This window comes from Anser brachyrhynchus (genome assembly GCF_964034855.1).
Source record: "Anser brachyrhynchus genome assembly, chromosome: 2".
Taxonomy (NCBI): domain Eukaryota; kingdom Metazoa; phylum Chordata; class Aves; order Anseriformes; family Anatidae; genus Anser; species Anser brachyrhynchus.
This window is the reverse complement of record NC_137695.1, coordinates 146,769,861-146,797,652: the sequence shown is the minus strand read 5'-3', so window position 1 is coordinate 146,797,652 and position 27,792 is coordinate 146,769,861. Positions and strand designations below refer to the sequence as shown.

The window sequence follows — 27,792 nt, the reverse complement described above, 5'->3', positions numbered from 1 at the left end:
TCATTCATCACGAAGACAGCATAATTGTCTTTGAATGTTATAAAAGGTGAAATTCATTCTCCTGGAAATTAAAGAGAACATTGCAAAGCTTCAGTAAAAAAGGGGACTGAAAGATACAGATGATAAAATGTACTGGCTTTAAATTTCTGTCCATAAACCTGGAATAAAGCTACCGAGAATTAGGCCGAGATGAAGATTGTAATGCAATAACCTGAAATTAGTTTAGGCGTTCCTCTAATCTCGTTTTTCATGGTGTAGGACTATTCATCATAAAATCCGTTTTCCTTCATTGGCAGTATTTCAGCTGTCTACTCACTGAATGAAAACAGTAAAGAAGGAGTGAAGACACCAAATGAAATATACATTATTTGTTCTGGCAGAATTAGCTCACTGTCAGCAAAGCAAAGCAGACAGAGCAGCATCTTCTACCTGGTCTTTGCTCCCCTCACTCTGAACCACTCCGGTCCCTTTGGTCCCTTCTTCTTAAGCAAGCCTGGGTTTAGGAAAGGGCCCTGACTCCCTGATGAAGTGTTACTCTTATGGGATTTTAACTTTGCATAGATTTTGCTTTTTTCTCCCTGGGTAATTTCTTATCTACAAAGAGACTTTGAAGACCTCTGTGCTATTCCTTTGAAGATCAGCCCTGCCACTCTTGCCAGCATCTAGCAAACCTCGCTCTGTGAGTCTGGACCAGGACCTCTGCCAGTCCCTAAGAAATGGGATGCAAAAGGAAAGGGGAGAATTATAAAAAAAAAAAAAAAAAAAGGTTGAAGTTTCTTCCTCTTCTTTTCCTGGACAAACCTTTCCATCCCCGTCTCCTGCTTTTACCTGGTGTGCTGTGGGAGTGCCATTTAACCAAGTCACCCATGGGGAGGCGAGTTCCCATTGCAAGATGCTCAGCACCTCTTCCCATGTTATAGATCAAGGTGGACATTCCTCGCTACTTAGATCTAGTCTTTTGAATTATGCAATGGCTGTGTATGACTGGCTTAATCCAAGTATGTTTAAAATTAGCCTTTAATCTTATGCAAGCCCCAATGTCCCCAAAAATGAACTTGTCAGTGCAAACCAGACCACACTAAGCAGTATTAATTAACACCAGAAGAAAAAACACAAAGGATTCTCTTTGATCATTGCTTAAAGACTTTTTGTGCTTACCTCTAATTTCCTCTCCTGATTTGAAATAGCAAGTTTAGGTTATAGCTCTTTGTTAGAATAATAATTAAAACAATCTAGTCTCTGCATATACATTGTTAGCTAAAGAACACTAATTATGCACATATGTTAAGGGACTAATTGAGGTTAAACCTGCAAGGGAGCAGCCCTGATATTCTTCAGGAGGCAAAAATTCCTATTAAACATGACAGTGTTAAGCCAAATCTGTACTTTCCATTGTTACTCTCTTTTTCAAGGTCATTAAGAGATTCTTTAAGCCTGCTTCTGAGTTCTCCTGTCAAAGGATACACCTTTTTCAAACATTTCTGTCAGGTTTTCTCTGCCCTGTGGGCGTTCAAGACCAAAGGAGCTTCTCGGTGGATGCTCACTGCTGGGAGCCCTGATGGGACAGGGACACTGCCTCACCAGGTCTCCAACACCCGAGCTAGAAACTGCAAGGGGTGCCACTGGCATTTCCCTTGGGAAATTCCCTTCAGCGATCCTCTGGGCTTGAACCAGGGCCAGGCAGGCCAGCTGGATGGTGTGGGCCATTGCCACTGAGTGGATAAGGTGTCACAGCTGTGCCCAAAGGCTGTTCCCAGGTTTATCTTTACATGTAAGTGAGATGTGTAAGAGGAATATCACCATGGGTGCACAGGAGAGGGCCAGAGCATTTTACTTTCTTAAGTAAAAAGCAAACAAGGGAGACAGCAAATACTCAGTGCTAGAGGCAGCTCACTTGGAGCGATCCAAATGGAGATTGCCTGTATCTATCCTGTATTAAATCCCAAATTTCAGGGTGATGAGAAGAATCACACTGAATTCTCAAAAAATGGGGTCATTTTTTTCCCCATTTTTTTTGAAAATCCATAGTAATTCCATTGCCCAGTGCAGGTATTCCAGGGTTTAACGCACCCAGTACCTGACTGAACAGGGGCTCTGCAGCTGTCCTAGACAGGATAATGTTTGCAAGAGATAATCTTCGTGTCTCGAGAAGCATTGCTGACAGAAGCCAGGGAGAAATGCCTTCTCCTTCTCCCACAGTAGCTGGAGTATTTCATAACCATCCAGATGCATTACGAGAACTTTATGTCTTTCTCTAAAACAAATGGTAGAAAGCATTGTCAGAGAAAGCACAGGCAGATTGTATTTCACCCCACCATATATCACTACGGTTAGCTGGAGATTAAATTTCTCTTTTGTATTTAGGCAATCTTCCTTTTATTTTCTTACTAATAGCAGCCAGAGGGAAAACACCATAAATCCTTTTATTACATATGCACCGCATGAATACTTTGTACTTCTTACACGCAGCACTACTTCTACTGTCATTTAAATCAAAGGTTGGCCCCAGTGTTAGTTAACAGAGACAGCATCCGTGCGATGGCCCTCCCCACGCTTGGTCGGTGATCACATCGCAGAAGAGAGGGCAGGAGGAGACAGGGTTACAAATACTGGCACTGCTTCATATCGACTATTTTACTGCCTCGGTGTTTGTGCTCAGTGCTTTGCGAGCTCCTGAAGATTTACATCCCAATCCATCCGAATCACTGTGCAAGGCTAAGTTAACCTTGACAAAGCCATATCCCTCGGTCCTGAATTTAAAGTTAGAAAAAATGGAGCTTGCTCTCACACAGCTTAGAGATTTCTCTTCCGTATCTGCCACATTTAACGGCCTATATAGAGCCATGTTTCTTCCCCTAGAGATCACCAAGAGGAAGATGGACAAAGTTAAACCAAATGCAGACATTGGAAGCACTTTGGCTTCACTCAGAAAAGAACTGGTCGGGATGTCTGAGCTGCAATTGAACAAAGGAGCTCAGGTTTGGGTACTGCCTCTGACAGGGAATCGCTCATGTCCTGTCAAACACAAAGTAGTCAGTCAGCTTTCTGTGCTTGCCTTCTGGCAGAAAAATATATGCCTACAGTTGATTTCATTATGAATTATTAATTATCCACCAGTTCAAGCCACGTACTGGCTGCCGCTTATATTAATCCTGTAATTGTTTCAGTTCCCTAACACTTACCAGAAATTAATCTCAAATAACAATAACCATTTAATAACCATTTATTACCAACGAAATAGACTAATAACAATTTCAGGCAACTTTCTCTTCAGGGAGGTCCTAAGAAAGGTCATCTTGTGGGATGCAAGCGTTTATAAAATTTAGGCCCTGGTGACAGTGGCCATTAAGTTATATTTATGTGCACGCGTTTGCAGACAATGCTTGGTGCTACAGCACGGCGACATCTCTGTCAGGAGCCTCTAGGTGCTGCCACAGCACAAATAAACAAGACCGAGTGGTGCTTTAATTCCCTTGTTTGGATGACAGCAATCTTTGTTTTCAACCAACCTGGTGTTCTAGCAGGGTTTTAAACGAGAGAGGCAGTATTTTTCCTTTGCGATTCTTTGATCAACAGTTTAATTGCAACCATTTGTCAATTAAAAAAAATAAAAATAAAAATAAAAATAAAAATCCATGCATTGATATCCATTCTGAAATGAGAAACTACTTAAATACATGTTTTGTGGAAGTGTCAGGGTATTTTAAAAAGTTACTGAAATGCTAAGAAAATAAAAGTTTAACATGCAACTGAGATTTGAAGGCCTTTTGCTTTGTTTTCTGCCCTCTCCAGTCTGTATATACACAGATTTGGTCTGCTCTCATCCTGACAGGGGTCTCCTCTCCCACAATTTTAAATGTTGACCAGCTACAAGGACTGCAACCTGATAGAAATCATTTCTGGCTAGAATTTGGAGGCAGGTTTTATGCAGCTTAAAAAAAAAAAAAACCTTCCAACTGTGTTCTGTTTTTCATTTGCAGACTTAAGACTTCACAGAAATTGAAATCTTTCCCTATCAGCAGTTCACGACGATTTTGTTTCCCATCCCACAGCTGGGATAAAGCAGCACGTCTTCAACAAAAGTGTCCCAACGTACATGGCTGAGGATCTGGTCCAAAAGCACTGCTCAGTATTCGGATGTAGATGTGCACCAGATCAGAGAGCTCCACACCCATCCTGGTCATCTTTGCTGAGGCTGGTCCCCACAATCTCATACATACGCACACTAAAAGCTGTAGGAATTATTATATATATTTAAATCCTCATTTACATATACACCAGTCAAGTAAAACTCTAGCAGCAAAGCCTCAGAGATGCTAAGGCCGGGTGACCCACAGCATTAGATTTTCCATCCCGACCCCTTGGGTGCCATTTCACAGTGCCTTGCTCTGAGCCCGGCAGGCTAACTTCCAGGAGGTGTCCCATAACGAGCTGGAAGATTCACGTGGGAAAGGCCCATCGCTTCCTCCAGCCTTGCAGCAACAGCTACGCCCCATCACCGATATTATTTATGCTCTGGCAGGAGGATGAGGGGCGCCTTGTTTCTAATTTGAATTCATCTCCCTCCTGGTGAAACCCCTCTCTGTGAGATTTAAGAGTCCTTTAGAGCCTGCTGAGGGAGTGGGTGTAAATTATGCCTTGAATAGAAATTAACTTCGGCAGCTACTGAAGTGCTGAAATTGCTCCCCTTCACATCGGAGCTGCTGTGTCTGAGGGGAGAAGGGGTTTGGTTGGCAGCTGAGGACATGAACTGCCCATGCAAAGGCTGGCAGGAGAGAAAACTAATTTTATAATATAAGGCCACTCAGTTCTCATGTCTACTTATACTAGGAATATTATTATTAGATGAAATTATTCTGATAACTATACAATTTTTAAAAGTAAATAAATAAATTCTTATCCCACCCTTCACTTCCAGGCCTAGAGAAACCTGTTGCAACTCCTCACATATCTTTATCAGCCTAACTGCAATGTGTCTGTGCGGAAGATAAATGCTGTTATTATTTAAAATTCCCAGTGCCAGCTCCCAAATTGCTGACAAGTCACTAATCCCAAGAAAATGTACGGTAGGTAATTACAAGTGAAGCATGCTGAAGCCATCCAGTAGATTGCAATCAACAAGATTCACCGAACGAACACCTTGTTCCTTGCTGCTAAGGAGACAGGTTGCTCTCCGACCCTTCCTCCTCCCCTCGCTGGAAGCTGGCATGACAGTCAGCACAAAATAAAACAAACGAACAAATGAGGCTTCAGCCCCAGAGATAAATAATTACATCATCTTTCAGAGGTGAGAACTCGGAGACATGCATTTCCACTTGTTTCAGAGCTGTCCCACTGACCAGGGAGGGTTTTTTGCTCATTTAACTAAGCTTGAACTCAATATTAAACAAACCAAACCGGCAGCAGAGAGTGTGGGGAGAAGGAAAAAGGACCAGAAATGAACCCAACATCTCTGCTTCATCTCCCCAAAACCATCCCAGGAAAGTGCACGGCACAAAGTCAGCCCTGAGGAAAACAGTGGTCCTGGTGGAGTTCATTGATTGCCAAAGAGGACGACTTTAGTGGGCTCTGGTAAATACCTCATTTCCTAAGAATGATGCCTGGAGGCAACAGATGGATCCCAGCCTTCCCTGCTCCCATTTCTCAGGTTTGCAGCCATGCAGAGCTTGCCCATTGCTGCCTGAGTCCAGCGCAGCACTACCATGGGGCTGGTAGACTGTGTGGCTTCAGAGGGCAGGAGCCATCACTGAGAGTCTGAGGGGAAAAACCTTATCTCCAGCATCTCCAAGACGTCCCTGGAGTGTGGGCATGGCTGGGCTGATAGGCCACCGCCCCCATAGCTCACCTTGGGGAAGGAGTTGGAGGGACGATGGCGTTCCTCTTTGTTTGATGTCCAGCATCTCCTCGTTGTGGTGAGATGATCCTAGAGAAACAGAACGGAGCAGATCCCACAGCTCCATCTGAGACCTTGGGAAGGAAACAAATAGGGCATCAGGGTTGTTATAATGCCAGTGGGATGGTCTTTGCTAGTTTGAGCTATTTACTGACACACAGTCGGGGGGGGGGGTTGCGGAAAAGGGCTACGGATAGCCAAAAACTCTGATTCTTGAATTTCCCTTCTGGGGGTAATATCTAAACTGGTGGTGAAACCCAGGCATGACGTTTCGTTTGGAGGTTTGCAGAGGAAGAGAGATTTAAGGTCCTTTAACCAAGAGTGCAAGGAGCAGCAGCTTGTCACGGCTTTGTGTCAGCCCAGGCCCATGGAGACAGGAGCACCGCTGCGGTGTGCAGAGCAGCCCTGCACCTTGGCTGCCTCCTTCCACTGTCCAGGTCTTCTGTATGTGACAACAGGCCTACCATGGAAAATGTTTTTTTTCTGAGGCTGGTTTCATTTGTTTAAACAAGGCCATTAGAAGCAGCAGATGGGTGTTGATCACACCTGACATGCTTTGGGGAAGTAAATTTCACTGCACTGTTTGCATGAAGTGAAGACAGCATTTATTAACTCAGCTGAACCACTTAACCCAGGGGGAGCTGCATTGCCAGAGATGCCATAAATTGCAGGCAGTGGGAGCAAAAACACTAAAGTTACTGTGTTCCCATTGTATACTGCAAATGAAACAGAGCTGCATAATCCTCCTAACCATAACCATCCCCAGCAAAGCGTGGTCTTGCTGGATTTCTAATTGCAAAGGGAAGAAGGCAGGGATTCAATCATACTTATATCTAGCATTCTTTCTTTAGGAAAATCAATATGATTTCCAGGCACACTCACAATTTAGACTGAAATGATTTTCAGTAGAATATTTCACACAGATTGTTATAGAGAGATATAGCTGCAAAGGATTTCATTCCAAATTAGTTCATGGGTACTCTGTAAAGAAAAATATTCTGGTTTTGCTCTTCAGCCTCAGATAGGTTTTTCTGCTTATCCAAAACTAACAACTGCTGTGTGTGGAACAAAAAGCATCCTTTTGGTGGAGCAAAGGTTTTTTCAGGTATTGCTATTTCATTTCTACACACTTCTATTATTATCCCATTTTTTATTAATTCTCTCTCCCACCCCAATAACAGTCTCTGCTTTGTATCATACAAGCTGTTTCTTCCTCAAATGGTTTATATCCAAACAAAGATTAAAAAAAAAAAAAAAACACTGAAAAAAATCATAAAAAATGAAGCTTTAGAGAAGCTTTTGGGGTGAGAAAGATTTGTTCTATTTTTGTTCTATTTAGATGCAGACATATCTCTGAGCATAGACATAAAAACATTTCCCCTGACATTTATTTATGTATAATTTTATCCTTTAGTGTTATGAAACACTAAATAAGGCAAACCAATGACTTTGTGACCTGGAGTTCTGAGGTCTTTCTCCATCAAAATGGACAAAAAGGAGTGATGGCAGCTAGGGAATTGAAGAGCAAGACCAGCATGTCATTACTGACAAAGAATATCTGTAGAATAGGAGGGAGAAGACAGGGAAAAACTGTGCTGCTCCGATGAAAGGAAAAGAAGTGGAATATAACGGAGTGTGCAGAGGAAGTTAATATCCATGGAGATGAGTGATATGTTTAGACTGACAGCTGAGAAAGACAGTTTTGACAGACACACATTAGATGAATTAGTGTAGGATGATGCAAGTATATATGAGATTTTTTTTAACCTTCTCTTTTCACTTCCACTATTTTTCAGCTAAACATAATATTCCTTTACACAACATTTACAGTCTTAACTTAGTTGAACAAGGCTTCCACCAGGCTCTGAAGGCTGGGGCAGGTGGGAAGTTAGAAGATATTTTCTTAGCTTGGCAGTAAACAGATTTGCATTGCTATTTCTAAAGACAGGATGGATTTGTTTTCAAACCCCTGAAATATGAGAGCAGCGGCAAACATCTTAGTGATTTTGGGGAGGATTTTCATGTAAGCCTGATGACTTGCAGGATTTCCAGCCTCTTCTGGGCTTAGCATGCTGCATGAATGATTTCTTCTGAAGTTCACAAAATTTGGCAGATCAGCTACAAATTTGCAAACAGTTCAGGGAAATTTTCCAAGAGAAGGCTGCCTCCTGAGTCCCTGGAGATTCTGCAATGATGGCACTGAGCAACACAGGCACTAGATAGGCATGAGAACATGCATGAGACCTTGTGAACACCCCTAAGTTTGTCTTCAAGACTCCAAAAACAGATGGATTTCTCAAATTTCTTAAAATCTGATAGTCCCAATGTAGCAGTTATTCTTACAGAGAGTCACACTTAACAACACCTGAAAAAGTTTGGTACTGCTCAGTGTAGTATGGACTGCTAACTTGAGGTCTGTAACATAGAGAAATCTTCACAAATATTTTTTCTGAAGACAAAAGGACTTAAATTCAGCCAGTGTGAAGTCAAAAATCATGTCCTTCCTCTTGGGCTGAGTGATGGAGTTTTGTCTAATATGAGATAGTACAGATTTATCATGGGGAAATGGCAAAATTTGCCTTGCCTTGGTGAGGAGGCAGATCCAGACTGAATTCTCCAAAATGTCTTCATTTTTAAGTAGGGCCCCTGAGATTCAGGAAGCATCCCTGGTGGAGATATATTCACTGTGACAGGTGCTTGTCGCACTTGTCACCTTCCTCGTGTCCCCAGACATCCCCAGGCCTCCTGTGCCTGCACTGGTGTTGGATTCCTGCATGTGCTCATACATCAGCCAAACTGGATGACACAGAAAGCCTTCCCGAAGCAAGGGTTTCTGTATGGCTCCAGAGAAAGGCAAGGGTGTAATAGCTGGAAATCATTACAATTATGCCTTCTAGAGGTTCTTAAAGTCAAAACCTTCCCTGAAACGTAATGACATGTTTTACTTGGACTGAGAACAGAAACAGAAATAGAGCTATACATCAATTTGTACAACATTACGCCCATTTAATTGAATTAATTTAGAGATAGAAATATGACAGGATGCTGCGCATCCAGCTATAGAGGGCACAGCTGCTGCGTGCAGAGCAGAGCACACGGCAGCGCTGCTCGGCCCACCCTGTGGGCTGCTCCAGGATCACAGACCCCACTGTCTTCCCTCTTTGCCCCGGGCTGGAATCGCCTCCCAGTGAAGGCAGAGATGTGCAGCCATCCCCACCGGCACCACCATGACTGCAGCCTGTAGCTTTCCTCTGCATCTCAGTCCCTTGGCACTATCCTCAGCCCCGCTTCTCAATGCCTACATTCGAGCTGCCTGAAACTTGGCTTCTGTCTTTGTGTTTTCCTGAAGGCACGTCTCGAAATGCTCCAGATGTTTACAGCCCAGCACGGCTGAGGAGATGGCTGTTCCCCTCAGGAGACAGCTCACTGCTTAGTGCTGGGCAGTGCAGAGCAGGCACCGCTGAAGCCCCCCATGTGCAGCCTGCTCCAGCTTCCTCTGCTGTGCCGTACAAACTGCTCGATGCTCACAGTGTCTTTCCCGTCCCCAGGCACGGCCAACTCACAAATATGCAGCACGATGAAAATTAAATTGAATTTAATAGCCAACTAAGTATCACCACGGGCATTTTCTGCTTGTGTTGTACTGGGAGGGGGATGGCTACTGCTTTGTGCCATGTAAATCTCCTGTGCTGAATACAGCACTGGCCCCTTGAACAATCAATGGTAGACCTGAAGTTTGGCTGTCCAGAGCCCAGATGTCATATACTTCTTCTGTTTAGGCTGATGTAAGAGTGAATAGACTCCTGAACGTTTGGCTCGTTGATCCTGAACACCTCTCTTTGCATGCAGTAAAGGAGTGGGCAGATATTTTTAAAAAGTCCTTCAAGGTTTTAAGAAGTGTCGAAATTTGACTTCTGCTTTTAAATGCCTGTAGCATCTTTTATTTTTCCCTCCTGCTAAGTGAAAGATTTTTTTTTAATGTTAGAGTTGTTCTTCCTGCAACTATAATGTCTGTACAGTTCTTTATTTTTCTCTTTCTGTTGCAGATACAGATAAAGCCTGCAAATAAAACATTATCTCTAACAGTTTATACATTTGGCAGGGGAGCTCTAGGAGGAAATGGATAAAGAATTTAAAATAAGGAGCACACTGTAAAAATTAATGCTTTTCGCTTGATCATTTGAGTACAATAAATTATAGATCAGATTATCTGAAAAACTCCCATTCCCATCCAATAAAGAAAGTCATAAACCCAGAGAGCAACTGGCCCATTACAGATTGGTCTCAGGACTATGAAGTTTTGAAAGTTCAAAGTCAGACAAAGACCCCAGTCCAGTACATTTCCGATACTTCTGTACTCCAGATACAAGATAAAGGACCTTAAAAGCTGGATGTTAGAGTCCTGACTGACCTCTTCCTTGTGGACACACAAAGCACAAGGATTACGATGTTCTCCTAAGACGGTAAGCACCAGCTGCAGGCTTGGAGCTCTACCACGTAGATCCTGTTGGTCTGCTGCCTTCTGCAGGGGAAGGGAAAGCCTGAAGTATTTGTCTCACAACCACTACCTCAAAATACCCCACTACTTTAACTCCACTACCCAAAGCTTTCCTCCACCTGAAGGGCCTTTGTGCACACCCGCACTATAGCATCTTCACCTGTCTTGAGCATTTGTGGGAATTTTCCTTTGGAAGTCCCTTTTCATTAGCTCAGGCATCTTCTGTTCATGTCACCTCTTCTCAGACCTTTTCCAGCTTTCCTTTACCTTGCTTAGACCAAACCACATCTGTTCTCTCATCCTTCCAAATTCTGGGCATGTAACAGAAAGTTTTTGCAGCATGTTTCTTCATTCTTTCTTTTCTACTAGGATTTTTCCATAGCTTTAATGTTATCTCAAGCAAGCAAACTTTTGAGACCTGCTGGGTTTTTTTTGAGACCTGCTGTTTTCCTGTGCTGCATCTCTCCCACAGTTCTACAGTGCTTTCACTTGAATCACAGATTATTCAGGTTAAGACTCTCTGTTTTTTATGTCAATCTTTCCAAGCTAAATCTGGAGATATAGACCCTGTTAGGAAACCGCTGATTCCACATTCACCGAGCCCACACATCTCAGCTTGTAGGGTTTTCTTTTAGTCAAGGGCATTGGAAGCTGTGGTTCCCAGCTAACACTGGTGTGCTAGCAAAAAAAAAAAAAAAAAAAAATCTGCTTGCAAAATTAGATTTTATAGCAAAACTCTGCTTGCAATTTTCTTTCTTTTTGGAGGGCAACTTTACTGGTGGCTGCACCACGAAGGCTCTGCTATTATATTAACAGTCTAATAGTAATAAGCTGCTTTTAGTAGAAAGCAGGTTTATGGTATTTGTAGATACAAAACCTTCATAAATTCACCAGACCTCATAAATTCATCACACCCAGATTTTCCGAAGTGTCACACTGGGCATTCAGGACCATCTATGGTCCTGTGGTGTCTTTTTGCCCAACAAGCACAAATATTCTCCTTGCTGAATAGGACCCTAACGTGCAAGCTGAAGCTTAATGGCTACACTGCAGTGGAGCAGCACAAGTGGCTGCATTTTAATTGCCTCCTACTCAGGCAATGGCACAAAGTAATGAAGTGCTTGGATTCTGGCCATAACTACAGTCTTCTGTGCAGTTCTGTCCTCAAAACCAGATAGCAGATCACAGAAAATGATCCTCACTTTCCATCTTTTAAAAAGACTTACAGCTACTGTTTTAGGATAGCGCTACTTTCAGGGGCAAATATTCAGATTTTTGGGGGTGCTCAAGGCACAATGAATTGACGAAATATCACCTGCAGACACTGCTTCTGTGCACACATTTCATGAAGCTGGTGATCACCTACCCATAAATGAAAAAGACATTTTCACCTTTCTCCTTTCTTTTCCACACTTTACATCTCACTCTTTGACACATTCTATATACCTGCATCTTTCTATATAACTGTATCTTTCAGTGATATTTTGCAATATCCTTTGCTGAGGTTTCACAGGGTGAAAAGCATCCATCTCCACGTACCTGCTCTGACAGGGTGCTCAGCTACCAGGACAGCTGTCAGGCAGCATTCCCCCTTTTCTGGCTTTCAGTAAAGGAGACCTTTCTCTGCAGAAGGCCAAATTCGCTGGTCCTGGCCCTGTTTGACTTGGAGACCAGTCCTAGTGTTCCTGTGCCTGCAGGAACTGGGGAGATTTCTCTGCTGCTGTAACCTGACTTCTCAGGCAACAAATTATGTGAGTTGAGAACTTGAGTCTACAGCACAAAAAAAAAAAAAAAAAAAAAAAAAAAAAGAAAAGGGAAGTGCAGATCTAACATAAATCTGAGTTATTAATTAAACCTCATACTGGCCATGGGAAGCAAGTGGTTATTAACTTAACGGAGGGATGGGGAAATTGAGGGAGTCTTCTAAGGTCATACTGTGGAAGAGATTAATGAATAATCTCACAGCTCAGGACTGAGCTCTCATTTCCAGACTATTCTTGCCTCTTATAATATGTAATAGAGCAGCACCAGAATTACAGTGCAGAGTTCTATTAATAATTACTAGTCAAAAATATGGCACATCTAGCAATAACAGCTGCGGGAAAAATTAATATTTCCTTTTTAATGTATTTCCTTCTGTACTGTAGTGTTTGATATTAATTAAAAGAGACCCCTGAGCAGTTCAGAATAATAAAAACCTCAGTCAGTCATGGCTGAGAACATGCTGAAACTTTGTGTGTTAAACTTTCAGGCATGGCTTTTGGTTTAGATTGAGGGTGTGCTCTGTTTCTTGTTGGCCTGGTTTTAAAATCCTCATTTCCTGGAAAATCAGCTAAGTCACCTGAGGGGTCTCAAATCCAACCAAAAAGTGAATAAATTCTCCAAGCTTTGCTGTCTTATTATTTTTGAATTCCCTATCAAGTAATTTGTATGGAGCTTTACCTATATTATAGTTCACTGATGCAAGTAATTTCAAAGCTTTTTAGCAAAATAAACCTCTAGTGAAAAATATTCTTGGTTAATAACTAACGTAAAAAAATATAAATAAATAACAGAAGTATTTTAGCATAATTATAAATTGTGAGTAAATTTCATGGTTCTGCTGAAGTGAAAATAATATTACAGCCCTCTGGTCCCAGGCCTGTCAACAGCCACGACTGTCAAGTGATAGGGTAGGCTGTCTGCTATGAGACCTCATGAATCTTGGTAGGACTGGTCAGTCAGAAAGATGCAGTGCCTTCTTTATCATAACCAGTTTTGGACTTGATGCAAAGTTAATGCAGAGCTCTGGTCTATGCTGGGGGCCTCTAGGATGAGCAAACTTTCTGATGACCATCAGCTCAGAGCCAGGTTGACCTTCCTCATTTGTGATCCAGTCTGAACCAAAGGGTTCTCTAACTCAGACAAACTTAACCATTTGCTCTGCTCCCAATCCCATCCCTCTCATTGCCCAGTGTGGTCTCATTTCACAGATTCAGTGTGTACAGAAAAGTTCCTAAATGTGTAGTGCTCATTGCAGTGCAATTGTTTTGGGAGATCTGTCAGTCAGTTCTGGCCCATGCAGTAGAAGTAGCATCAACACAACCTCTTGTGATGCTCAAGAGATTGACTCTTGTTCCTTCTCCTCCTCACTGGCTTCCAATAACCTTCAGCCTCAAAGCAAGAACATTCATGTAGTTACAATTGTGTTGTCCACAAAGTTATATACTCAAGGCGGTATACACTCAGGTTGGCCTGCACTGGGAGGCTAGCATCAGCTCAACATCACTGATTGCATCAACAGCTTATATCTGCTTATATCAGCTTATGCTGATCCTTTACAACAGGGAGCACACTGCAGCTCTTTACGAGTGGTACTTCTTTGAGGCAGGAATCTAGGAAAAGAGTTTAAAAACTGTACCACTATGCCAAATGTACGGTGATATAGAGATAATAGCTAAAGTGATGATTGAATTCCAAACTCTCCCTGATTTCAAATGAGATTCAGTCACATTTTTCACACAGATGTACTGCTCTGACAGAATGGAGCAGAACTTCCAAAATTCAGGATGATTTTTTATTCTAGATACTAAGACTACACAAAGTAATTCTGTGTACTCATTCAGTCAGCTCTGCTCATTACTCTCAAAGACTTTGAGACAGTGTATATGACACTGACCCAATAAATGAGTTCCTCTGACACCACTGAAATAAATTCTCTTATCTGGAATTTCATTTGGACCAAGTATTGTTGAGATAGCTTTATGCTGGCATCCAAGACCCAAAACAGGAGCCCAGTGACAGGCTGGAAGCAAACTCACAGGGTAACACAGCCAACACTCTTCCAGCTCTGAGGGGAATTGCCCTGCCCACCTGTTTTCAGAAGCACTCTTTCATGAGTTCCTTCCTTGTAAGGCCACGTACAGAAGCTATTCAGTGCCATGAGATATACAGCCATCCATATATATATATACTCACACCTACACGCATATATATGTGTATAAAATCAATAGCACATCAGTTATAGTGCTGCACATCTCAAACCAGTAATCTCACTCCATTGCATAACGTTCTCACTCCAAACCATAATGCTGTCAAAAGCCTAAAAATCACCATTTTTAACTTTCTTCTATTTTCAGACATGTAATGACAGACATACTTCACACAGGCACAGCCTAAAAGAAGAAATACAATACCATGTTTTCCATAGCCAGCCAATGCATCAGAGAACTTACTCTGGAGATCAATATATATTTCCATAGGACACTGACATCCATCCCCAAATACACATGTTGGAACCAAAAAAAAAAAAAAAAGGTGTTAAGAATAATTATATTTATATTTCTTACTATGTGATACTTAGTTCCTGGCAAAAGGTGCTTCTCTGTGGGTTGGACCCATTGTGATTTACATTTTCAGAACACTTTCAATACATTAAATAATCTAAGTTAATTAAAGAAGACTAGAACCATGACATAATTAAGTACCAATTACACTCCCATCAGCAGAAGTGAATGACCCTCAGGTCTTCTGGGGGACTTCCAGCACTGCTCCCAGGAAGGTACAAGAATGGCTCACACCTGGGGTCAGAAGAGCTCCTGTTCTCCCTTCTGACTCTGCCTCTTTACAGAGGCATACCTTGTAGCTCCTGAGGTGCAGAAATTAGTTTTTAAGAACATAATCCCAACACAGTAAGATCCTGATCCAAAATCAGATGAAATTACACTTCTGGAAATACAAATCTTTTAAAATCTTGCCATATTCTCCAAAACTGATTTTCTTAAAGGTTTTTTTTTTTTTTTTTTTTAATGACAGTATTTAGGTCCTGTCAAAGGAATTGAAAATGCCTGTCCATAAAACAGCTTTAATGGCCATTTACTGTTCAGTCACTACGCTGAAATCATTTCTCTCTGGCTAAAGCATTCTTCTGGCAATGTGACTAAGAAGTCTTTTTCCCCTGTTGGACTCCCATTGCTACCATTGACATTGTGGTGTGGATTTTGTCCTCTAGTAGGTCAGAAGAAGACCCCTAATTATTTCATATGAGTCACTGAATCTAACCATTTCCAGTTTGTGCATAATTCTTTAGACATAATTTAAACTTGAGAGAAAACAGGAAGATTTCCAATTCCCATCTCAGTTCCACCAGATACACAATTCCCCAAATGTATTAGGCCTCTGAGAAAAAGATTAGCTTAAAACACAGATTAATAGTTTCTGGAGACATAAAGCCTCTTTTTTCAAGATGATTTCATCAGTAGCTTGTTCCAATACTTAAGTCTTTTTCCCAAGCAGACCAGCTGCACCAATCCATTTCCAAGATAGACCCTACCCACAAACATGTGATGAACTGAAAAATGGAAGTGTTTTTTGCTAGTGATTTCAATTTTCACTTACTATTGCTCGTGAAACTTAAAGTGAACTCCAGAGAGTTCACTTAAATAAATCTAAAAACACAGAAGTTGTAGACATAAATAAAAGAGCTAACTACACAGCAATACCAAACACAGCTGTTTATGGACCTGAAATAGACTGCACTATAGCAGAGAAGCACTCCTTGAACTAAGCTTTATTCACATATGCATCCATTTCTGAGATGGTACATGAGGCCAGGAGAAGAGACAGAAGACCAATGGGAGAGGTACTTCACCCCAGAGTGGCAACTGAAGAGCAGGTAGGATACCCAAGTAAACCATGTTTAGCCAACGTATGGACATCCTTCGTCTTTTAGTGGATGAACATGAGTTATTTTTCCATGCTCCCTCACAATCCATGTTTCCATTGCTGAAGACAAAATCCCATTAGTTTTTAATCTCTACATCACTTTTCACCCTCTGCCATTAACATAATTGAGAAAAGAAATGATAGAGGAGATACGATGCATAGCCAAAAATTTCTCATCTTTGAGGTCTACTGTGAATGATTCATTCCTGTATCTCATTTGAGCCCTAGGACTCTGTCAGCATTCAAACATGCACCGCAGTTGAAAAATCAATAGTCTTCTACCCAGGAGTAAGTCTCTTCTCATATCCTGTGCTGATGTGTTCTGTAACCTCTGACCACTTTCCTCTTTGGCTCCTGCTCTGTCTACCAGCAAAAATGTGTGCAATAGCAGCCTAAAGAAAGTGCAATATCAATTCCCAAAGGCAGGGGAGCTGACACTCCTCTCCACTGAGCACTTTCCTGCACTTCCTCCATCCTATGGGGCTTCCAGCAGCAGATGAGATGTACTTGCCTCCTTTGGCCATCCTACCCTTGCCCACCTTGGCCAACACTTTCTCTGGAGAGCCCCATGAGCTCCCCAGGGCAGCACAAAGCAGCTGAGGAGCAAGTTGTGGCAGCTGTCTTCCTATCTTGATTCCCTTTCCCTACCAAACCCCATCCAAGCCATATGAGCCGAGCAGGCATTTGCCAGCGCAAAACCTGCTGTAGAGCTAACCAGGGCCTATGCTCATATTATCACTACAATTTAGAGCCCCAATTTGTATATAAGTATATGGGTAACTTACTGGCTTCATAGTCACGGTATTTCTGAGAACTGTGACAATTGCATTAAAAAATGGGAACATTTACATGGATCCCTATGTAAGATCATAAATCAGGCTTCTACCAGACAGTACTGTTTCTTAATCTCTTAACAGTTAGCACCCATACTGTTTGGGGTGCAAGAGATCTAATTTGTCACCCTTATGGTTTCCAGCAGCAGCAGGGTAAGAGCAGCCATTTTAATTAAAAGTTTATATGCAAACATATCTCACCATTTCTGCACGTCAAATGGTTCTCCTCACCCTGTGGATTTCCCTGCTGCTGGTCAGAGCAAAATGCTTGCTTTTGCAAAATTGCACATTTTGTCAAAACACCACAGGAAAACAGCAGTGATTTTCACAGTTTCATCCTGGGCTTCTGTGGAAGCAAATTTCTTCATTCCATGGATGATTCTGTCTGGGGTTGAGGCTTCTATATCTTCACATCATTAGTTTGCAATTGCTTAGAAACAAAGACTGTTTTCTTCTGCGTTCATGCCTAGTACATTCAGGCCTAGTACAACAGATATCTCAACATTAAAATACTGAAAAAATGATAAGAAATCTTGGAAATATTTTCTTTTTGAATCATTTTACAGTATTATGGCATATAGTGAAAGAAAATATACAAAGCCATAATTGCACAAGCTATGCTAATTATCAAATATGAGAAATAATACAAATAAATAAATGCCTGGTTTAAATGCTGTGAGTATGTCTGTTGAGTTTCTTTTATATTTCTTCTTTTTTCTACTATTATTTTTTTCCCTCATACTAATTTCCATTTCTGGTTCTTCCCTTCCCCATGCAGCTCTCTAAGATGGACTATTGTCTCTTCTTACTGTGTGGCTACCTAAACCACATTCTCAGCAGGCAGCTGCTATAATTGCTGATGTAAATTCTTTCCATAAACTAAAAGAAAAAAAAAAGTTTAGAATGATTTTATTCATAGCAGCGCATTGCAGTAGATGAGACTAATACCATCTATCCCTTGTATCATTCTGTTCAATGCAAATTCATTACTGTGTTGTTTTGCTTTAGCACAGATTAAGCTCATTGAGTATAGTTTTCTGCAAGCATGTTTAAGAAAACCTCAACATTTCCATAAAGCCCTCTGATTTTGTGCTGATGTGGGAACTGATGATACTAGCTCAGTGGGAATCTTTATTGTAAGAAGTACTTTTGAGAAGCTTTTTAGTTGCAGGGTAGGGTATTGTGTTTCACTGAGTTTCAAACATTAAATCATAGAATCACAGAATCATTAAGATTGGAAAAGACCTCCAAGATCACCTGGTCCAACCATCCCCTACCGCCAATGTCACCCACTGAACCATGTCCCCAAGCACCACGTCCAACCTTTCCTTGAACACCCCCAGGGACGGTGACTCCACCACCTCCCTGGGCAACCCGTCCCAATGCCTGACTGCTCTTTCTGAGAAGAAATGTCTCCTCATGTCCAACCTGAACCTCCCCTGGCACAACTCGAGGCCATTCCCTCTAGTTCTATCACTAGTTACCCATGAGAAGAGGCTGACCCCCAGCTCCCCACACCTTTCTTAGATTGCTAAGAGAAGAGGAAAGATACCTGTTTATAAAGCTTGTACACAGTTGAAAGAATGTCTGTGAAAATCAGTGTATATAATTCTAGACTCCATAAGGATGAAGAAGCAGACAACAGGGAGGAGAAAATTTGGGAGAATCCAGCAGGAGCCTTCCTTCCAGTGCTGGAGAGAAAGTAACTGAGAAGGCAGAGCCAGGCCTTACAGAGGTGCCAGGCAGGAATACGAGAGATGATGGTCATAAATTGAAATAGGGGAGGTTTTGACTAGTCATAAGGGAAAACCTTTTCATTGCAAGAACAGTCATCATTGGAAAATGTTACCCAGGAAGTTGTGGTATCTCCATCCTTGGAGGTCTTCAAGTATAAGTAGAGAAAGTCCAGAGCAGCCTTGCCTGTATTCTTTGATGACTTTACTTCAAGCAGGAGACTGGGCTAGAGACTTCCTGAGGTCCTTTCCAGCCTCAGTGATTTAATGATTGGGGCTTGACAAAATGATGCCTAAAATAATCATTTATGGTGTGTTTTGACTTGCAGTTTTGCACTATGAAAATATAGGCATAGGATATACAGGCTACAATATCTACTGATGGGGGGGAACAGGGTTAATAAGAAGAAGAAAATTTGTTTATTCACTGCTGAAAAAAAAAAAAAAAGTCAATGCCAAGCATTTTCATCAAAAACAGAACACTGAAATTCCAGTCCCTACTCCAGTGACTTTTTATAGAATCTGGAGTAAGCCCAATAGAAGAGAATAAGGAAAGAACTAATTTAAAATATTTTTGTGAAATATGGATGTTTTCCAGCCCCAAACTCCACCCCAAACTGCCTTCCTCTGTCACCAGGTATCTTCTGCCTCAGCAGTGGTGAAAGGTAAATGACAAAGGTGGAGATATTTGCCACTCGCTGGCCTGGCCTTTCTCCTCTATTCTTCTCAAGGCACTCTGCTGAGATGCAGAGGCTGGAGTTCATGTTCTCCTGGTCTCTCCTGTCCCCTGTGAATGCTTGTCTATTGAATAAAAGGTCACCACTGCTTTTCTTCTAGTGCTTTCTGCATATTTTGAATCTAGACCAAAGAATTATTTTTCTTTTTACTTTTTCCTGTGGAAATTAAATACATCTCTTCACTTCAGACTTTTTTTACAAATAATGTGTTGAAAGCAATTCCCCTCCTCATAAACACTTATCAGAAAGGATTGGATGGGCAGGCTCCTCAGCCAGCACAAACGTCTGGGCTCTGTTGCTTATTATGGAACTGTACCCCAGCTGAAGGCCTCGGCTGAAACACAAATCTAGCAACTGGTCTGATGGTCCTCCTGCTCATGCCAAGACTGCCAACACCTGACCTCTCCGTAGTGATAAAGTTCACAGGCAAAAATCACATGCACAGCCCCCCATCGCTGCTTAATGTAGCCAGACGTCTGGAGCCAAACAGTGGGACATCTGTTTTCATCAAGCAACCTTTCATACTTAGTGGATATATTTGGCTGCCTTGTGTTGCATTCAGGTGTGGTGTTCCAAATACAGGCAGACGCTAATGTATTTATTTCAATGCACAATTATTTAACTGCAGGCAGCTGTGACATCCAAAAACTGGCGTGCGCAATTCCCTGGAGTGCCACATCTGCATTTATTGAAAGATTCCACATCGGTATACACAAGATGGTGTTTGCATATGTTTGGAGCTCTGCACCACCTGTACATATACTGAGATATCAAAAAAAAAAAAAAAGGTATTAGATTTGTTGTATTTCTCACTCTTAAATGACTGAAAGGTAAACACATATGGACAAACGCAGTCCTTTTCCATTTCTTTTAGAAAGAGAATGAACTAATACATTCACCCTTCTTGGCACATCAAAATCAGCAAAAAAAGAAGATATATGTTCAGGGGAATGTTTGCCTGTTCTTAGTTCCCAGCACACATTCAGAGCTCAGAGCTTCAGCAGTTCTTGGTACAGCAAAAAACTCTCTTTAGTCTCTCTTGATAGTTGTTAAGGCCACCCCATTACTCTTCTGAATTATGCTAAATTTTCCATTATCTTATTTTCCAATTAGTCTGTTGTTCACCTCTAACAACCTTGTTGCATAAGTTGTTTTTGCTTGAATAACAATGATGAGCAAGACTGTCATTCTGTTGGGAGATGTTTCCTAAACAGCTTTTTTTATCATCCCTCTCAGTACTTTTTCCTAAGCTGTCTATCTTTTATCATTGCCTTTATCTTCATTTGCACTTGTTTGTGATCAAATGACAGTATTTAGCAAGCTCCTCATCCTCTTAATTTCTGTATTTCTATATTTTAGATTTGAACACAGGAAATCTCAAATGATCCTCTGAACAGCCAATTTGTCTTCCACAAGTGTTATTCTTGTTGCAGTGTGTAACTGCCTGCCGTTCTTGAATGAACAGCAATCCATTAATCCTCACAATGAAGCTCTGCATCTATATCTTTCTCCTCAAAAGTCCATGAAACCATGTTGTTTGCCCAATAGTCAGCGGTGACCTTCGAGCTTGCTACTTGATTGAAAGAAACGATTTTTCTGATCTTTCCAATGTTAATTTATTAGTACGGGAAAAAGAGAAAGAAAGAAAGAAAGAAAGAAAGAAAGAAAGAAAGAAAGAAAGAAAGAAAGAAAGAAAGAAAGAAAGAAAGAAAGAAAGAAAGAAAGAAAGAAAGAAAGAAAGAAAGAAAGAAAGAAAGAAAGAAAGAAAGAAAGAAAGAAAGAAAAAGAAAGAAAGACAAAGAAAGAAAGAAAGAGAAAGAGAAAAAGAAAGAAAGAAAGAAAGAAAGAAAGAAAGAAAGAAAGAAAGAAAGAAAGAAAGAAAGAAAGAAAGAAAGAAAAAGAAAGAAAGAAAGAAAGAAAAAGAAAGAAAGACAAAGAAAGAAAGAAAGAGAAAGAGAAAAAGAAAGAAAGAAAGAAAGAAAGAAAGAAAGAAAGAAAGAAAGAAAGAAAGAAAGAAAGAAAGAAAGAAAGAAAGAAAGAAAGAAAGAAAGAAAGAAAGAAAGAAAAAGAAAGAAAGAGAAAGAAAGAGAAAGAGAAAAAGAAAGAAAAAGAAAGAAAGAAAGAAAGAAAGAAAGAAAGAAAGAAAGAAAGAAAGAAAGAAAGAAAGAAAGAAAGAAAAGAAAGAAAGAAAGAAAGAAAGAAAGAAAGTTATTAAAATAAAATAAATTTGTTTATTTTAATGGGTTAAAAATACATGTTCACAGTTCATGAAATCTGTGGAGCCCACTAATCAATTTAAGGCTAAGAGCAAAGCAGTAGGACCTGTTATCAGATTAATGATATAAGGAACATCGACACCAAATTGACACCAGTTTGGTTTTAAGGAACGTTGACACCAATTAGCACCGGCACGTTGACACCAATTAATACAAAAACAAAACAAAGTGAAAAGACAGAGACTCAGACAACGTCCCCGACCGCCAAATGTGAATAGGTCGTTAATCCTAAAATACTCGTGTGGTATTTACAAAATATTTAGACAAAAGGCCAGCTATTGTGTTCCCAGTCTGCTTTTATTATTCTTGGGAGGATGCACCATTATGTCAGCAATAAGGAAAAAGACATAGTTTGGGGATTTTGTCCGTGGAAAGAGAAAAGCAGCGAGCTGTTACAAAAGGGCCACCACAGGCTGCAGCTGTTTAAGGACCCAGCTCCAGCAACACCAGCCAGGAATAAAAGCCACAAACAAATGTAGTTTTGCCAGTAAGAAAGTCAACGGGTTTTAACTTTACACGAGCAAAATGCCCTCGAAAAGATTCTTTCCCTTGCGGTTGGATGTAACCACGATGCTATATGTGGTGATGTGATGTCATAATGTTAGTGTTCGTGGTTTGGGGTTTTTTTTTGGTGAAAGCGCTTTTTTTAGGAGTGGAATGTACGTAAAAGTTGATATAAAGATATGGAAGAGGCAGAGCTTTGCTGTGAGGTTTGATAAAGGGCTGCAGCCCAGAGGAGCACACGGCTGGTGCAGAGCCCAGTGCCGATGGAGGCCGTGCGTGCCCTCGAATAACCTGTCTTAGAAAGTCCAGACAAACAGCTAGGTCATTCCAAGGCACTTGCTGAAATCTATTTTAATAACCGAGGGCCTCAAGGTGTTGCCAACACTTGGTTCTTATTTATTCTGGTTTGCAACTTTTCTTCAGTCTTGCTGTAATTCCATTTTTTCTGCTGGATCCCTATGGATTTGCAGGATGGTGCCAAACAGATAAATGTTAGACGAGAGCTGTAAGTACCGAACGCTTTCTGCTGCTCTCTGGACCATGACACACACGGGTGCCTAGTTTCAGGATTGTTGCTGAATTTTCAGTAGTTCCTCTCCACTGTGCCACACTGTCCTTTATACCAATGGCCTGACAACACAGTGATGCTTCTTCTCCACATAACTCAAACCAGAAGATTTGCAGCATTTTGGAACCGCCATATCTCAAGATGCTGTCGCATCCTTCCTTCTAGCAATGAAGATCCTATTAACCAGAAAGTCAGTCAGCTTTTCCACTTTTAGAACTAAATGGAAGGGGAAGAGTTCAAAATGGATGTAGCTGAAAGATGGCATTGTGCATTGGATATCATGTAAAAGTGGGTTTGTGTTGGGATTTATTCTTTTTAAACTGAGCACGGAGGGCAAAAAACCATTATTGACACTATGCATCATACGTCACAGTATGAAAACATGTCTAGCAGACTGGCAGATGGAGCCGGAATTGCATTCTGTACTTCCATATGTTCCTGTTTAATGGAAGAAGCCCAGAGGTCCAGCCCCGCGGCACCAGTGCAGGCACATAAACCCTGTCACAGGCAGGTTCGGCTCCGAAGGGCTCCAACCCGCCCAGAAGCAGCTGAAGTGCTCCACTGCAGAGTCCTCCCCCCGAGGGAGTGCTCCGTGGTTTAGCTGCATACAGCTCTGCTCACAGATTGTCAGACTAAATGGGGTCAGCGCTACATCCACCCCACAAGGACAACAGCTACCGACTCTCACAATGTACATAGAATCAGTGGTTTTATAATATGAAGATTCGACATCTCTGCTCCAATGCAGCAACTTAGATTTTCATGTAATTCAAAACCTCCTTCAAAGAAGAGAGAAAGAACCAAGCATATTCTTTGACTGAAGAACCTAAATATTTAGTTTTGTTCTTGTTCCTCAAGGTGTTGCCATAGCCCAAACTTACAAATATGTGCAATAATGAAGCTTTTAGATAGCTTTCCCTCTTTTAGGGTAAGAGCCATTTAACTCAGCATTAGACAAGGACAAACACACTGTTTGGCACGAGGAGGACACACCACCACCCCTGCCTGGCTGTCCATCACCACTCACCCTCCCAGAGGATACAGCCCCTCAGATCTGCTGGAATAGCTGCTGGCATAATCGATCCTTGCAGATTTAATCAAAACTCCAACTAAAATTCACAAGACTGCATTTTTCTGATCTAGTTCTGGTTAGAACCTAGGAGTGGGTGGCAGAGTTTTTGCATGCTGAATTTTGTATCAGCAGAACTAGAAGGGCAGCATCTTCCAAGGTAGGATGGTACCAGGCTGCCCTTGACAAGTGCAGGGCTTCAGGCTTAGAGGTCTGTGTTGGCCAGGACCAGAGAGGAACACAGCCCTTCCTCTGGGAGCAGGAACCTCGGCACAGCCAAGCTGCTTGTAGCATCCACTGGAGCATGGGACAGAGATCATCTCATTTCTGCTAGGCAAGCTAACATGAGAAGAAGATGTCAAAAAGCTACATCATTTGGCCTCGGTTACCAAGTGTGGTGCTGAGCTGTGACAAGTAGATGCAGCAACTGCCTTGGAGATTGCTTTATTGTCTTTTATGTAGAGTTATTCTGCAGATTGTTTCAGAGCCTGCACATCTCCTGAAGGCCTTGCCTGTTTGTTACTTACTAGGCCTATAACATATTTACTTCTTGCAGATGATTAGCATGTCTCTTGAAAGTATTTTTCTAAAGCTGTCTCTTGCACATGCCTCAAAGCCTAATAAAGTTCTCTGTTTTTGTTAAGCACATGTTGCTGTCTGCTTAACTGTGAAAAACACGGCAGAAAAACAGAGAGGCTGCTGTGACTTTGCCAAAAGGTTTCATATAAGTATTAAAAAAACAGTGAGCCACCAAGACGTCATCATGTTCCTGGTCAGAAAGGAGAGAGAGCTGCACGTAAGGTGTTATTTAATATAGTGAATAAATTAATCCCCCCCCTCAGTATATTTCATCAAGTTAAAGAGGTTCAATACACTTATTGCCAATTACCTGTCCCCTCACATTACGACTTTAAAAACTGAGCAAAACTAGCACTGAAAACATTGGGACATACCAGCGCGAAGATGCCCATCTTCACTTTCCATGGACAGAAGGTTTTAGCAGCTGATCTTTACAACACAATTGAGATGATGTGAGCCCCACTATTTCTTTGGCCTGCTTTCATCCCAGGCCTGGATTTCTTTTGTGGATATCTTGTACTTGTGTTTTCTTTGTGTGGTGCTTGCTTTGTGTAGAAGCCCTGCTGTGTAGCTTTAGAGGATTTCAGCAGAGTGCACCAAACCATGACGCCTATATGACACTTTTCAAACCTGAATTCAAAAAAAAAATAGAGATTTCTCAAGCGATAACCAAGTTCTGGAAGTGCCAGTGATTTATTTGTGCACCTCCCAGATGATGGGTAAATTTGACATCTTAATGTGTGGTAAGATGTCCTGTTCAAATGAACAAGGGACTGCTAAGAGAAGTATCACTGCAATTTGGCTGGGAAAATTGTAGTCAGTCATCCCTACCTAATATTTTCGTGCAGAAGTTCTGAAGCTACTGCTGTTTAGCTCATCTCTGCCAAAGGACTTCACCTCACCATATCACACCAGAACTCTTCCAGAAATGCCCATGTGAAGCATGAAAAAAAAAAAAAAAGTATTAACCACAGTACCCATTCTTTTTCATATCTGTCTCTCTTTTCTACTGATGCCAGTCCAACACCCATGCACATCTCTGCCATGCTCTGATGGCACTGTCAGCCACTCTTTCTCTTTGTAAAAATGGCAACATAACATGAAAACATTAAATGGTGTTAGGAAAATGTCATCCAATGTATTTAAGTACTTTATCACCTTAACACTAGGACAAAATTAAGCATCACCTTGGGTAAATACAAGTCTTATGCTAACATACCACCAGCTAAGGAAATGCCAATACAAGACCAGAGAGGCATAACTTCAGCACTGGTTCTACATAGAGGGTTTGGAAATGTTATATTAATGTAATATTATATTTATTGCCAGCAAACCCTGCACTTCATACATGTGCAAGTAAGCCCTGTGGACACAGGCAGCCAGAGCTTTCAACATGTCAGAAGTGTGTGCACAGAATTCGATTTGCCTTTCCAAAAGTACAAGACGGATGTCAGCATCCAGCAGTGAGGACATATGTGCCGTGGTAATATTTCAAGCAGGGTATGAAGTGGTGACTAGAGAGATAAGCCAACTCCACAGGAGCAACTTTTTTGGTCACTGAAAGAACAAGGTCTGGACTATTAATTGGGAAGAGTATAGCTGCCTTGGCTCAAACAAAGTTAGAAGGCTTACTTTGCCAAGCCTGCGAGTGAGGATTTCAAGGATTCTGGCCAGGTCTCTACTACAAAGTTTTACAAGCATATCTGGCGTGCGACGAGCATGGAAAAATCACACCTATCAATGCCAGGAACAACCCTGATCTGGGCACAACTGAGAATACTTCTGTTTGTTGAACTCGTGTCGTTGGGAGGTTTTGAGCCGGGCTGGAAGCAAGCCCCGCTAGGTGACGCTGCTGAGGGCTGCGGTGGGGACACTGCCAGCAGGGGCCAGGTGGACCTGGGACACCCAACCAGTGCTAAAGCCTCCTGCAGTGGGACGAGGGAGCCTTTGCTGCCAGAGGCTGCTCAAGGGCTTGTTGAGACTGAAACTAGCTTTCCTCCAGGGGCTGGTAAATTCTGGTTTGCCAGCCAGGATAGGTTTAAATCCTTATCTCAGGCTGCAGAGGACTCCTGCTGTTAGGTATTAATAGTGTTTAGAAACAGGAGGGCATGTCAGCAGCCACAGCCTCTGCAAGGCAGAACTGCCTGGACTGAAAAATCTGCAATTATCTAGTTATTAAACTCTGATGGCTCGAGCACTTGTTAATGACTTCTCTACTACTTTGATACTGCATGTGTAACACTGATCATCCTGAAACCATGGCATTATTGCTCATGTGGAGGGAAAGACTAGCAATGAAAACCAAAAAAAATGAATTACATGAATTCATATTCATTTTGCAGGCCAGTTAGATTGCTTTCAAAAAATGCATGAGTCCCTTTAAAGTTGATGGTAGCAAAAATCACTGATCATTAAATGCAACTATTTACAGTGTGTACAAAGCTGATGATCAGACTCCCTGCTTGCTTAGAACACACATTTTTTTATTTTGCAATGGAAAATCTTATTTACATAGCATCCTTTATGCTATGTAAACGTTTATGATATGTGAATATGCTATTTAGGATGTAGAATTATTAAAGATATGTAAACACTACATTATTTAGCACAGTATGTACACAGCAGTTTCAAAAATATCCAATTAACTATTTTTCTTATCTACAGAAAATATATTTGGGCAGCAAAGGGCAATTCCACCTCACCCAAATGCTGTAATGCTGAATGTAACCAGCCACACTGCCATGAAACCATAGTCTACAGTGTTGACATCAACGTATTACAAAGCCTATCCAAGGACTGAGACCTAGATGAATACACCATTTGAAACTGCCTAGTGAAATTCAGAAGTCTGCCATATTAAAATTCTTAACTAAAAATGGATCTTGCACCGGTGCCATCCTCCCTGAAGACACTGGATTTCAACCACACAGACTATAATAATGGGTTTTCTTTATCCTAATAGTTTTGCCATCCAATCATCACCATTTTTATTGCTATGAAATCTGCATTTCTAAACAGCCTGTCGCTCTAAGTGTTCAACCATCTGGATTATAAAAGGTATTGAAAGCATTTTCTTTAAAGTTTCTCCTATATAAAGAAACACATTCTCCCTGCTCTCCTTTTTTTGATGCTGATTTTTGTATGAAGTTAGAATCAACAGTCATTTTATGGAAGAGACTCTTGTATGCCTTCAACCTTATATGAAGACAAAACCTTTTACAAAGACAAAAACTGCATTACACAGTGCAGCAATTACAGAGATCAGTGCAACACTTCTACTACTTTAATTGCAGAATATAGGAGATGCAATATTACTGCCACTGTGTAATAATCATCCAGCTTTCTTTGAAGTCAATGGTAGACTAGTGTTGCCATCAGTCAGAAACAAATTGGCCTCAA

The 27,792-nt window shown here is 41.3% G+C and overlaps 1 protein-coding gene across 1 annotated transcript; it reads right to left on the bottom strand.

Annotated features, from left to right (window-relative positions):
* On the bottom strand, positions 1 to 27,792 carry LOC308190723 (uncharacterized protein; the record flags this gene model as incomplete). The annotated part of the gene is made up of 4 exons (XM_080582378.1): positions 24,768 to 27,792; positions 5,846 to 5,967; positions 2,078 to 2,254; positions 1 to 61 (listed from the first exon to the last, which is right to left on the bottom strand). Exons 1-4 carry the CDS (start codon positions 24,783 to 24,785, stop codon positions 1 to 3), a joined length of 378 nt encoding a protein of 125 aa, XP_080438504.1. The 5' UTR covers positions 24,786 to 27,792.